This window comes from Callorhinchus milii, unplaced genomic scaffold (genome assembly GCF_018977255.1).
Source record: "Callorhinchus milii isolate IMCB2004 unplaced genomic scaffold, IMCB_Cmil_1.0 Scaffold2, whole genome shotgun sequence".
Lineage (NCBI taxonomy): Eukaryota > Metazoa > Chordata > Chondrichthyes > Chimaeriformes > Callorhinchidae > Callorhinchus > Callorhinchus milii.
In genome coordinates, this window is record NW_024704743.1 from 37,586,600 (window position 1) to 37,601,407 (window position 14,808).

Here is a 14,808-nt window from a genome sequence, read left to right on the forward strand (position 1 = left end):
TCATATGTGTGAGATCTTAAATTCACCAGTATTTTGCAGGAGTTTTTAATTAAAACAAACGATATTAATCGTGACCAACAATTGATGCTTTTTTTATTGAATGCTTCCATCTATATCATATTTATACACCTGAAATGTAAAGCCTTGATTATTCAAAGTGATCTCCTGTGGAAGATCTATAATGAAGTGGGGTGCAAGTGTTAATCCATTCTGCACTAGAAACAAAAGAGAAACAGATTGTTCTTATTGCAGCATTTTAATATTTTATTGCAGCATTTATTTCCAAATCATTATATTTTAAGAACACTTATAATAATAAATAATTCTTGTGTTTGATATCTTGTGTTTCACATCAGAAGGATGTCTCAAAGTGCTTCACAGGATTTACTGTAAAGTGTAGTGACTATGTATCTGTCTCTAAATTCCTTTAATTCCACTTCTAGTCTAATTATCTACATCGAAACCTTGTTACTGCAGCCCCATTTTCTATCAATTTTACTCCATCATTTCAGAATATGTGGGACTCACCACCCAATACCATCATGGGAGAACCATTGTTACAAGGGCAAAGAGAAGACTCCACCACCTCCTCAGGAGATTAAGGGTTGTATCAAAATGCAAGGATTATTATATATTTTTATTAAGGGTGAAAAAATGCTGGAAATCTGCCAACATCCTGATAAAAAGTACAATTAAAGTTTTTAATCTTAACCAGAGTTTGTAAAGAGAAAAGATATCTGGGACATAAGTGATATGGTCACTCCAATGCACAGAGTGAACATTATGATCAATTAGCAGATGAATGAAGTGAATGGATAAATACCATACTCCAAACCTTGTTATATATTTATTCTTCTGTTTATTACCTATTGCACAGATCCATTTACGTAATTTTGCAGTATAGTACTTCAGCATTGAATAAAATTTGCAGTGTTCCTTAACCCATTCATTATGTTAACTAATTCTACCCTTATATTTTCTTCTCTACATAGTATTACTTCAACTAATAATTATTGAGGTTTTATTTGAAAAACAGCTTGACGCTGTGATGGGCTGTTCTGAAAGGGTGCAGTTGGATGGGATGAAGGGCCTTCATCTTCATCCAAAACTGATTTTGTGAGAATTCTGCTGCAGTGTGCTTTAGAACAAAAGTCTCCCAAGTGATATCATAGCAAACGTCTGTCTGACAATGACATTTTGAATGGTGAACCCAGAAGTAGAGTTACAACAGTGATTAGCGAAAACTATAATTTCTTTGGATGGTGCTGTTAGATTCACTACTGATAAACACTGGTTTCATTAGAGATTTTCCCGTGTTGATATTTTACTCATATGTTCTAACCATTAGGAAACTGTTCTAAGTATAGTTTGGGAATAGTTTTACTTCCTCCAAATGTACTTCAGCGCCTAAATGCTCTTCATGCTGAGATTCCAGAGCTTTAAAATTATCCACTAAATTACTTGAAATCAGTATGAAAATATTTACAGCTCCTTTGGTCTATATGTGCTCCAAACTCAGCTTTCATGTCTCACCCACAGGATTTGGCTCCAATGTCATCTACCTACCTGTCCTCTCTTTCCAACTTACTGAATAATTATTACTACTATTGTCACGACTCTCTGTAAGTCACATACTGTTACATGAAACTCTAATGGTAAGATCACAAGATTAGTTGGACCTTCAGCCTATCCGATCACATCCTTCCAGAATACCCATCCCACCATTCTCCTATCACAGCACCAAGCTACCTTTTAAATGAGTCCAGTGTCCTGACCTCAACCATCCTTCCTGGCAACCTGTTTCAATCATTAATTATCTTCCATGTAAAGAAATACTTCCTAGTGTCTGTCCTGAAATTGCCCTTTGCAACTCTAAATCTATACTATCTTGTTCTACTTTCTTGGTGCAACCTAGAGTATTGTTCTGAGATTACTTTTTCAATCCCATTTAAAATGTTATTAGATGCCCTCTGAGACACCTTTTCTCAAGACTGAAAAGCCCTATCTTGTCAAATCAGGACATGTGAAGTCATGTAGCTCAATGGTTAGAGCACTCGCTTTGCAAGCAAGAGACCTGGGTTCAGTTCCCTGCAGGGTGTAATACTGGGTAAGTTTCCTTACTCTACATGCCTGATAATAATCCATAAAAAAAACAATAATAAATTGGTCATTTCAATTCACGACAGTTTGTGGGAGACTGCAAAATAAGATACAATTATCAGGTACAAGACAGTAGAGAGAACAGTGTGTGAAGCTTAAGAGTGAAAGCTATAAGTTTTTCAATAGTCTTGTGGGCACAGTTTCTTGTTCCTGTAGGTTTGTGAATAATTGGTGAATAGTTTATACTTACACTTTACAGCTCTTTTTCTGCACTTTGGAAGCAAATTAAATATTCTGATTGACGGCACAGTTTTTCAGGTTTGATTTCCCTACCCTACATTTTGCAGGCATTTGCTAACAGCTATCCTGTGTTACCTACACCATTCCCTGTCTATGTGCTGTGTGTTTGATGAAACAAAATGTAAAAAAAACAGCAGGTCTGTCTGATCCATATTGTACGCTTCAAGATCTACCCAGTTGCCAAATTATTTATTTGGTCAATTTCTCCTGATTTGTAATGTAGAATTAGGGAAATGTGTAAGTTGGCTAATAATGCTGCGTTTTATGTGGCTAACTTCCAATTTGTGATGAATGAGTGAAGCAGTGACAAAATTTATTCCATTTCAGTTGCTCTTGAAACATCAGAATCTGTCCATTTTTGGATTAACTTAAACCTCATTTGACCTTCTCCGGCTTCTGCTGCCATCATTACCTAACTTTTCCTTCGCCCACAAACTCCAGCACAACACAGTGAGAAATGTGAATGGGATCATCTTGTATGTGATTATTAAGCTTATTCTCAGTAAACATGAGGTAATAACCTTTCTATTCTGCCCACACAATAATAATACCTTATTCATCTTTGAATGGAAATTTACAGCTAAATTCAACATCAGAATGAAAGCCAGCTTTTAGTAATTGTTTAGAACTCCTTAACTAGCTAGAAGTCAAGCTCTTGACCTAAAAACCGTCATTAAGTATTTTGCTGGCATAATATATTAGATGAAAAATATAAGGGAGAATGATATCATTGAACTCACTCTGGACTAGTTAAGCAAATGCACTAAAGATATTAGATGCATTTACACGTTGAGCATTTTGGAAACGGAAACACAACATGTGCACTCAATGAAAGATATCATTTACAAAAAGGTGGACAAAGAACATCAATAAAGTCTGATTGAGTGTGCTAATGTATACTGGAAATGTGAAGCTGTTGACAGGAGGGTTAACTGTGCACTGGGATCCACCAAGTGGCCACTTGGATGTCCTGAAACAAATTATTCTAACATTGTACAGATGATTAGGAAGACCACAGAGGGAATAAAGGAGTCGATTTAGCATTACATTCAATATTTATCACAGGCATGAATGTGAGGCAACCTGAATAATATTCTCTATGGTGAAATCTGTGAAGCTTGGCTCAAATCATTGGATACTACATCACTGTGGTTTGTTCACAAAACACTGTCACTTTACTGTATATCCTGTGAAGCGCATCGGGATGCCTTCCGGATGTGAAAAGTGCAATACTAAATGTAAAGGTTATTATTATTATCAAGCAAAAAGCTCAAGTTTAGCTAGCTGGTTATCCTGCTAGCTGGCTTTCAAGGACCCTAGGCACAGTTCTTCATAGATCTCCCCATTAAGAAAGGTGCTGATGTCAGGAGAATGGCTGTCAGCCATTCAAAGGGGAGAAATATCAAATGTGCTGCTAAATTCACCCCAACGTTGTAATATTCTGAGCAGCTTTTCTGCAAAAGGTTGGTGTATCCTTGTTTTCAAATCCCTCCACTACCTCTGAGATCTCCCACAATCCTACTGATCCATCCACTCTCTTCGGGCAGTGAGCACCCGCCTACTTAATGGTACGCATCCTCTCGACCCAACAGTTGGTGGGTGTTCGAAGGTAAAATGGCCAATTTCTACATCATTAAAGCTGCCACCAATGTCATCTAATGATGATGAGCAGGAAGTGACACTGACTGTGATCTAATGAATTGGATATCAGCTGTTTTTATTGCTGACGTGTTCAAAGTGAGCTAGTTGGCAGCATGCGTGCACAGTGAATGGAACCAAACGGCATTCGTGTTGTAAGCGAACTTGGCTGATGATTCAAATGAAATTTAATACAGATAAATGCTAAATGCAGCAGGCAGTCAGTGGGTGCTTCTGCTTCCCGCTTTGAACTCCAACCCTCTGTCTCGCCCGTCCCTCTTCCCTTTTAAAGCCTGCCTCAAGACCTCTTTGACCGTGCTTTCCATTGTTCCTTGAGGGGCATTTTGGGACTTCTTCCCAACATAAACATCGCAATAGAAATATCAATTGTATTAGACTTTGGAGAATATTCAGAAAATAATATGTATGATTTGAGACCTAATTTACTGAGTTGTGAAGAAAGAGGCGCAGAACTGTGTTTTTTATATTAGAGGAGATTGACAGAGATGTTATTTAGGCTTTCAGAATACTGACTGGAATGGATAATAACTGCGAGAACAGAATAAATTGGAGGAATAGAGCTGATGTAAGAAATCCCAGTGCTGTCCTAAAATTGGAAATACACTATAATACTGAAAAATTTTCCTTAGTCTTGAATATAATTGCTTTTGATTTCTGCACGTTTGCTATTGAGAGTGAAATCAGGCTGACCAGGCATTAATTTCTTCCCTCCTCAGGTTGACAGGACTGAAGTGATCCGCACCTGCATAAACCCGGTCTTTTCCAAAGTTTTCACAGTGGACTTTTACTTTGAGGAAGTTCAGCGACTCAGGTTTGAAGTCTACGACATTGGAAGCAACCATTTGCACAACGGAGTGAAGGATGCCGACTTCCTTGGAGGAATGGAATGCACTCTCGGACAAGTAGGCAACTCACACATCTCAAACAAACAGAATACAGCTTCTCTGGGCAGCGGGTGTTGCCTCTGCACTTATTTGCCCAATTTACTAACAAGAAATATACTCAACCCTGTTAAAGCAACCACCTCTAGTCAGCAACCACCAGCTGCCAAACAACATTCTGAACAGTCCTGCCCGATTGTCCATAATAAGCCACCTCTATTCAGCAACCACCTGTCTAAAGCAACCAGTGGCCACTCTTTTTTAGCCCTTTTGGTGTACTGACACCTTTTTCAGGGGCCAGATACAGTCTGGTGCACCCCGCGCATTGCCCAGTGCTAGGACTCCAGCGGGGGCACACAGAATATTTTTGAAGTGATATCAGTGATGATCTCATGATCTGAATGTCAGTCATTTTTAGCATTCTGAATGCCAAAATGGCCATTTCAACACCATTAGGGCTGCCACCAATGTCATGCAATGGGCAGGAAGTGACACTGGCTAGGATCTAATGTTCCAACTATCAACCATTCTTATTGCTGAATATTGGCTGACATGCACAAGTGAGCTAGTTGGCTTCATGAAAGCACAGTGAATGGGGCCAAACGCCATTTGTATTATAAGTGAACTTGTCTGATGACCGTCAGATAAAGTTTAATACAGATAAATGATAGGTTCGACATATAAGAAGTAAGAATAAGAAACACAAGTATTCAATGGATGGGACAGAACTCGCCAAGGGAGAAGCTGAAAGAGAACTAGGGGTGTTAGTTGACTGATCACACGTCAAAACAGTATGGGGCAACAATGACAAGGCAAAGAGGATGCTGAGCCACTTTGCTAAATCAGTTTAGTCATACTCAGGCTGTATAGGGCCACTATACACAAAAATATAGTGCAGACCACAGCTTGATACTGCATACAGCTCTGGTCACTCATAAGGGAGATGTCCAGGCTCTAAAGACAGTCTAGAGGAGAGCAACAAGAATTATCCCAATGTTAGAGGAATGAGCTATGAACAATGATTAGACAAGCTAGAGCTCTTCAGTCTTGAGAGAAGATGATTCAGAAGGGGCCTCTCATAGAGATGTACAGTGTAAGTAATGCCAAGCATGATTTAGCCTGAAGATTTTGAAAGGCCTCAGTCGCAATTGTTGCAGAAAATGTCTTCCAAGGTCTTATTCACAAGCTGATGTCTTAACTGAGTTTGAGTTAAGGCAAAGCTTGGAAAAGCTGTTTTAGGAGCACATGAAAGGTCTTTTTGAACATGAATTCAAAATGATGGCATCCAGGACTTTTTATTTGAGTTAGAGCACTGCCAATAATCAGAATTGGGTGGGGTAGTTATTTTGATAAACATTGTTACACTGTTCATCAATAAGGAATGCAATGAGTTTAGGATACCCCAGTTTGAGCCAATAAAAATTACAACACAGGAGGCCATTTGGCCCATTAATGTGATATCAGCCTATCCAATGAATGTAACTGTTCTTAAGTTCAATTTCCTGTTCTTCATGTCAATATAAATGTTTACCCTATTGACTTTTAAAGTTGCTGTAGTCTTGGCCTCACTAGTTACTAGTGGCATTGAATTCCGTATTCTGACAACCCTTTATGTGAAACGGATTCTCCTGACCATCTTCCAATCTAACCATCTTCCAGTGCTAATCCTGAACTTATGCTCCTTCTCACTGGTTTGCAAAGAAGCAGGAATAACGTACAATGAATGGTTACATGAGTCTTGTTAAGGATCACACCTGAAACATTGATGTATCTCTTGCAAATACTGATTGAACGATTGCAATTTCCAGGATTTTCTGTTTTTATTTCATGTTTCTAGCGCTCAGTTATTTTTTATATCTTTATTTTACTTGTGATTTATTGTGTTAAAATAATCTTGTCTCATTATTATTTGTAGTATTATTATTTGTATTATTTGTCTTATTGATTTGTTGCAGATTATATCACAGAGAAAACTTTCAAAATCACTACTGAAACAAGGGAACAGTGCTGGAAAATCATCTATAACGGTAAGCAAATCCAATGGTAAAAACTGAGACCAGTTCTTCCTTTTGCAAAAACCTATTAAAAAACCTGATCTATTAAAGTAAGTTGTACCATATAGAACTATGTAAATCCTTAGAACACAGAAATGGACCATTCGGAACAACTAGTCCACGCAGGTGTTTATACTTCACATGAGCCTCCATATCCCTCTCCTATACCTCGTCTCCTTTTTTACATGTGCTGTCCCAGCATGTTGCTCTGGTCCTCTATGGAACAATATAGAACAGGATGGTTACAGAAGGATTTATACTAATTTATACTAATACTAGGTTTAATCTTGTGCTAATACTGTTAAATACGTAATCCTGTGACTGTGTTTCCTTTTTTTTAATGACACGCCACCAGAACACCAAGCCACACAAAACAGGGACATCAGGAGAGGTCTATTTATCTGCATTATAGCAAAATACAATTTTGACCCCAAATGCAGACAAGAGTTCAAAAAAAACATCAGTTTTAAATATATGATGTGATTTTGTTTCCTCATTATTGGAGATATTAATAAATAATACTAATAATCTTTGCATTTCATATATGGCTTTTCACGTCAGGCGGATGTCACAAAGTGCTTCACAGGATATACTGTATCCTAAAGACAGATAGAGAGGGGCTGAGGTAGAGAGATAGAGACAGAGAGTTCCAGAAGTGAGAGAAGACCAATGCGTATTGCCCAATGTGAAATTTTAAAATTAAACATTTGCTTGAGCCTCCATGACAGACTCACATTTTGGTCAAATTGTTTTGTTCTACATTAGTAATTAGTAATATAAGACTTTTAGCAGCAAGAATCAGTCCATTTGGCCAAGGAAGACACTGCTTTGTTTTTGATCTCAGTCCTCACCTTCCTGTTTTTCACCATATCCTCCTCTCTTTCTCAAGGATGCATCTGCCCACAGCTAAATATGCCATTTGCTGCAGTTACCCCAAACATGGTAAACATTGACAGGATGGAAAAAGGGCTTGTATAACCTGTCTTCCCCCGTCAGAACTCTGCTCCAATGCAATCTCTTCCCATGATGTGCTTCAAGACAACCTTTGTAGAGTGCACTTAGAATGGGATTTTAATGGATTTATGGCAAACTGGGCAGAGGGAATGGAAAGTCCATGTAACTGATGGAAGGGCTATATTCCAAAGTCAAGAGAAAGATGAAAGGTAATCGAAAGACTTCACTGCTAACCGAGTGGTAAAACGAGCAAAGTCCCTCTTTCAGTTTCCTCATAACCTTTAATTTGATCTACATTCACCTGAGTCGTAGAAATAAAGATCCGTCATACCCTTTGACAGGCCATCAAAATATAGTGATGTTATCTGAGAACTGGGTGCAGGAAAGTGGTTTAATCTCAATCAGCTGCTGATTACGTTACACTGGTGAGATACTGCTGACCGAGGAAAACATTTATTAAAGGTGGACCTTTGATTGATTGAGTTCGCAAACATATGAGTGAGGCTATGCCATGCCTGGCTCACAACAGACCTGGAAACTCAATCAGATTAAAACTCAATCAGATTAAAATTAAAATTTTATATTTTATATTTACAGAATGCTATTTTCTAACAGGAAAGCTGTTTGATAGCATAGCAATGAAGTGTTTATTATCAACTTCTCAGTTAATTCACCAAAACTGTGGCTTCTAATTTTTGAATTCTATATACACGTCACTGTGAGAGTCAATTTGCAAACACTAATGACCCACAAACAGCCATGAAGTGAATGATTAATTACATATGCAGAATTGTTGGCCAGGACAACAGAGGAAACTCTTCTCTTTTCAAATAGTGTTGTGGGATCTTTAATGTCCACATGAATAGGTAGACAAGACTGTGATTTAACATCTCATCTGAAGGACAACAACTCCAGCAATGCTTTAGAGCATCAGTCTAGACTGTGAGTTTAAATCCTAAGGATCTTCTGACTCAGTGTTTAGAGTGCTGTCAATTAAGCCAGACTGACACCTACATACAAGTTTTCTATTAAAGAGGAGATGCAAATCTAATTACACCAGTGTTATAGTGAGGAATGAAAGCACTTATTGTGAAGAGATTGTATTGCTAAGTAGCACTCCCACTGTCTGCACTCACTGCAGATGAGGTAGCTTTAATACGGGTACTTCAGGACTATCTATCAAATTGCTATACGTTATAGTTAAGGATTTCTTCAGTGCAAAGGTGAGAAACAACAACAACAACTTGCATTTACATAGCGCCCTCCAGGCCGGGCGACGTCCCAGAGCGCTTAAAGAAACGTCATACATTAAGACACCAGGCACACATCCAGAACCATCGCATATAAGAGCTACTTACAGACATGTTGATGGCAGCTGCTGTGTACAATAAATGAACAGACACAGCAAAGCTCAACGTTCTCTTTTTTATCAAAGCCAAAACAACAGCTTGCATTTATTCAGTCTCTTTTATGTTAAAGAACATCTCTAAGGACTGGACAAGTGTAATGTAGTCTTTGAGCAATGAAAAGAGAGATTGAGAAGGTTGATCAGAAGCTTAGTCAGAGAGATGGTTCTTAGGATTTGAAGGCAATAGAAAGGTGGCAAGCCACAATGGTTTGGGAAGAGAGTTCTAGAGGACATGGAAAGAGAGTAGGGAAAGAGCAATAAACCAGAGTTGGAAGAGCAGAGGGTGTGAGCTGGATTAGAAGACTGGACACGATTGCATAGGTAGGATAAGGTGAGACCCTCAAGAGATTTGGTCATAAAATAGATCCTCTGAGGTACTGGGAGACAAAGGAGGTTGGTGAGAATGAGAATAATTGGTGTGCAGAGCCTTGAGAATGAGAAAGATTAGACAATAACCAATGCACTAATTGACCTTTAATATCTGATGACTTTTTTCAAGCAAGGTGTCAGCCTGCTCATTTGCACTCTTGCCTCCGAATCAGAGGTTGTAGGTTCAAGTCACACATCAGGATTGACCACCCAGTCTAGGCTGAATTTCAATGTACGGGAGGGTGGGGGTTGGTCGGTGAGTCAGTGATTAGGGGCTATTGTTATAAAAGTTGAATGCCAGCAATGGTGTGTTTTTCTGGTGTACTGGACAAAAATGTTCCAGATAAAATTGATCATTCACTGAATAGCTTTTTGTGAAGCATTTTTAGATGTCCTCTCAACATGAAAGGAGATGTATCAAATGGAAAGATTAATATTATAATTCTATCCCCTATTATAGTCTCCAGACTTTTATCCATGACTGAGATGAGATTGGCCTATAATTAACCAGTAATTCCCTGCCTTATCCTATTACTTTTTATGTGCTTCTAAAAGCCTTTGCGATTGTTCTCCAAGTTGACTGCCAGTCATCTTTCATACTCCCACATCGCCTTCCTAATCTTTCTTAATGCTTCTTCAAAACAATTTTCATATTTCTCATTATTTTCTCCTGTATTATCAGTTCTGTATTCATTGGATGTTAATTTTTGTTCTAATCTTTTGTTCTAATCTCTGTGTTTGGCCCTGAAACTTTTCTCCATTGAAAGGCCAAACAGCTGACACCTGGAAACTCAATCCTAAATCTTAATGCGTCTTTCACAAAATCAATCTGCAACATGCATCGGGGTTTATAATTAATGAGCAAAAAAGATCAAGTAAAAAAAGCGAGGGACAAGATAAATAATCAACATAAAAACAATGCAATGTGAGTGATTACAAGGTGTTGCAGACAGAGGCTTACTTATTGCAATCATGGATATTTTATAGTCTTTGCATATGCTTCACCGGGAACTCTACAGTCACCTGAGACCTTATAATGGTTGGAAATATGCCAGATATTCAAAATTTATTGAATTGCTAATGCCATGCATTAACTTACTGAAGAACAGAGTTGATATGCACTTCCTTTATTTAAAAAAACAGAATGTGATATTGGCAATCCAATTTATTTTAGCCAGCTGGGTGTCTGACATATGGAAACCTAACACCATGCTTAAGATTATCCAAATCAGACTGAGAATTCCATGCATGTCACCTGCCATGGAAATTCATGTGTTTGGAATGGAATGCGTAATGTCTCCCCGGAGGGACACACCTTGCTTATCCAATGTCAGTGAGAATTGGGTACAGGTTGGCAAGAGCACTGCTGGAGTTTAACAAGCTAAAAAAAAATATAGCTTATTATTGAAAGCACTGACTGGCAAGTTTTCCACTGCTTATCCAGCTAAGGCCGTGCTACTTGTTAGGGCTTTGTTTTGAGGTGAATAGGAGGTAGCAAGAACTCGCTGCAAGCTTCCTGTTGAACAGCACAGCTCAGCATGAAATGTGTGAGAACATTGGCATCATCTTCCTGCCCACAGCTCGGACACAGAACCCTACCCAATGAGTGATGATTCCACCTGTTGGAGGTGCGGAGCTTGAGCATTAGTTAAACACTCCTCTGCATATCAATCAAGGTGGATTTCAAGCCCTGGATGTTTGAAAGTGTGTTCAGGAACTTGGACTCCAGGTATCACCTTCCAGGTTATCCTGTCATCCCAAGCCTCAGAGTTTCTTCATCAGCTATTGACATTTGCCTTCAGTGTGGTGGGAGGACCTTTACAGGACAGCTTGTGATGTGCTACCTACTTTGATGTTCTTGAGATCCAAGTCCAATGCAACGTAGCAAGTGTATTCAGCACTAGTTACTTAATCCAGGTCCTAATGCGAGGGCCTTTGACAAATAGACATTCCCACTGTGAAGTCAGCTCCTAGGTGCTCAGCAAATGTTCGGTGTAGGTCAGAGCCCTCTCTCTCTGAAACCTCTTCCCCTTTTATCACAAATCCACCTCACTGCTTAATCCTGAACTTCACAAATGGATTAGAGGAAGCTTCTTCCTTGCATTTCTAGAAGCTCGGAACCATGACATTTCTAATCGAGTCATGGGTACACTGAATAATATGGTTATGACTTGATGGATCAAACATGTTGGTTTAAAATTAGTGCTCAAGAAAGAAGGATCCAGGGCATTCTCCTTGTCCAAGCAATAGTGTTACAACAACAACTTCACGTTTATATAGCACCTTTCACGTTGGGAAGACATTGTGATAGACACCGAGTGATATTATTAGCGAGATTACCCAGGCAATATTTACTTACAATATTACTTAGGCTTTCACCTGCAAAATACAGTTACCAAACTTTAAAATAAATCCTGTGAAGCACTTTGAGACATCCTCTCAAATTAAACAAAGCCATATAAAATGCAAAGATTATTATTAATATTATATTCTCCCTGTTGTTAGGACTTTGAAAAATAACGAGGTTCTTACTCAGATTAAATATTTTGGCCGAAGGCTGAAGAGATTAATCAAAGACTGGCAAACATTTATTGCCAAGGACATGCCAATATGCTGGGATTGACCCAGGGCCTTGGGAAGTCCTCCTGATGTGAACGGTGCTATACAAATGTAATTTGTTGTTGTTTATTGCATTATAGTTTACAGATCAAAGGTATTTAAATTTGCAATATCAGAAAGATGAAGCACGGCTAAAGTTGAAGTTGGTTAGTGTTGATGATGAGGCAATGTTTGCTGGTTATCCTTTCATAACACAGCGCCTCTATAATGTAATACAACAACAACAAGCTTCCATTTATAGAGCGCCTTTCACGTTGGGAGGGCGTCCCAAGGCGCTGTACAGTTGGGTCAGGACTCGAGCAGGGGGGAAATGGTCAGGGGGAAGGGAGGGAGCGAGGAGGGGGTAGAGAGTTGAGAGGGGAGCTGAAGGCACGGTCAAAGAGAAAGGTCTTGAGACCGGCCTTGAAGGAGGAAAGGGAGAAATCAAATGTTTTTAGAAGTGTAGGTAAGAGCAAGAGATAGCAACTGGTTAAAATGATCCTCGAACACTATCTCTTCAAAACATTGGGTAAAAAATGCCATATGTGATGTGATAATTCTCACCGGTGGTCGGAAATTGTCATTAGCAAATAAACAAATGAGGAGAATATGAGAATATTTTTTCACGCACAGAATGGTTAGGATATGGAATGCCCTGTCTGGAGCAATGATCAAGGCAGAATCCAGATTGGCTTTCAAAAGCTTTTGAAAGCTTTCGGCTTTCCACTTTTATAATAAAAGTGGACTTCATAAATATCTTAAAAAAAGGAGTGAACTATAGGAGTATGGGGAAAAGACAAGAAATGGAAGGATTGCTTTTAAAAAAGCCACAGGCACGATGAGCTGAATGGCCTTCTTCTGTACTGTAAATGTCTATGATTCTACAGTTCTATTATCAACCAGCTTCAAGTGTGTGCACTCCCCTCCCCCTCTCTTCCAACCCTCCAGCCCCTATGGTTTAGCCTAAAACCAGCTAATTCCTCCAGTCACAACCAGTGCTATTGCTGCCGTCTGGACCATCGATGATGTTTCAGAGCCTCTTTGTTACACATTAGCTGAGCTCTGTGAGCTGGTTTCCAATAATACGATAATTACTGCTTCACATATCATGTTTTTCACCCTGTTCTCATTTCTATGGAAGCAAATATTTAATCTTTGTCCTAGAATTGTTGCAGTTGCAGTTGTATTGATGTAGGTTGACAAGCTCCTCATTCCGCTATCTGAGCATTGAAATTCCACCTAATCTTAGCTGGTAAGGATTCCAAATTGAGACTGAATATAAGAATTTTTTCACAATTCAATGCAGACTTATAGCTTAAGGCATAATGGTTTTCCAAGCTAAACCTAGGTGGAATTTGAAGCTTCAGGCCTGTATTGAAAATCTTTGAACAGCTTATGATACGAGTGCACTTTAACCTTTCATTATTATAATAATAATATAATCCTTGCATTTGATAGTGCCTTATCACATCACAGAAACATCTCAAAACACTTCAAAGAATATATTGTAAAGTGGATTGATTAATTTGGTCATTCAATCCACGACTGTTTGTGGGTCACTGCTGTGTGCAATTGGATCCCGCATTTCTCCCACAAAATATAGTCAATTAATTTTACTACACATTCTGTGAGTTGCTTTGAGATGATGTGATAAGACGCAATATCAAAAAATGCAAGGATTTTTTTGTGGGCGAAAGGCAGCAGGCATTCGGGACAGCGGTGTACCACAAAAAGTCGTGGATTGAGTGACCAAATTATTATTTTTAAAGGAATTATTACCTCTGGAAAGCGATCCACCAATTGACTAACAACCGGGTTTCTACTTACTGCTGGGTAAACAGAGACATGAGGAGTAAGGAAATTTGCCTAAGGTTTTGCCCTGTCCGGGAATCAAATCCGGGTCCTCTCACATGCGAGGCGAGTGTGCTAACCACTGCACTACAGTACTCTAAATTGCCTACGTTTCATTCTGAGTCCAAGCAAGATTCTGACTATTGAATATTTTTCATTGAGAATCTAAGTGCTGCTGGTGCTACTCTGAATCCTGACTCCTCTTTAACCTGAGTCCTGGCCTTACTCTAAGCCAGTCCGGTAGGTACCTTTGCATCTTGTTTGATCCTCAACTATCCATTCTACCCCCATATCCGTCTCATGTCCCACTCTCACTTCCCCCACCTCCGCAACATCACCCGGCCCCACCACTGTCACACACCGCAGGCCGCTGATACCCTCATACATGCTTTCATTACATCGAGGCTTGACTATGCAAACTCACTGCTTTTTAGCCTCCCCAACTCCTCCCTCCATAGCCTGCAGATCATCCAGAACTCTGCAGCCCGCGTCGTCTCCCACACCAGACTCCCTGACCCTATCACCCCCATCCTTGCGCGACTCCACTGGCTTCCCATCACACAGAGGATATAGTTCAAGATCTTGGTCTTCCCTTTCAAAGCCCTCGATGGTCTTGCTCCCCACCTACCCTTTC

General features: G+C 39.3%; 1 protein-coding gene across 1 annotated transcript in view; it reads left to right on the plus strand.

Moving 5' to 3' along the window:
* The window catches only part of cpne4b (copine IVb), a 157,687-nt gene that overhangs the window by 90,915 nt on the left and 51,964 nt on the right, over positions 1-14,808 (plus strand). The window contains exons 4-5 of the mRNA XM_042332411.1: positions 4,776-4,961; positions 6,896-6,967. Coding sequence (XP_042188345.1) covers positions 4,776-4,961; positions 6,896-6,967 — 258 coding nt within the window. The remainder of the gene's footprint in view (positions 1-4,775; positions 4,962-6,895; positions 6,968-14,808) is intronic.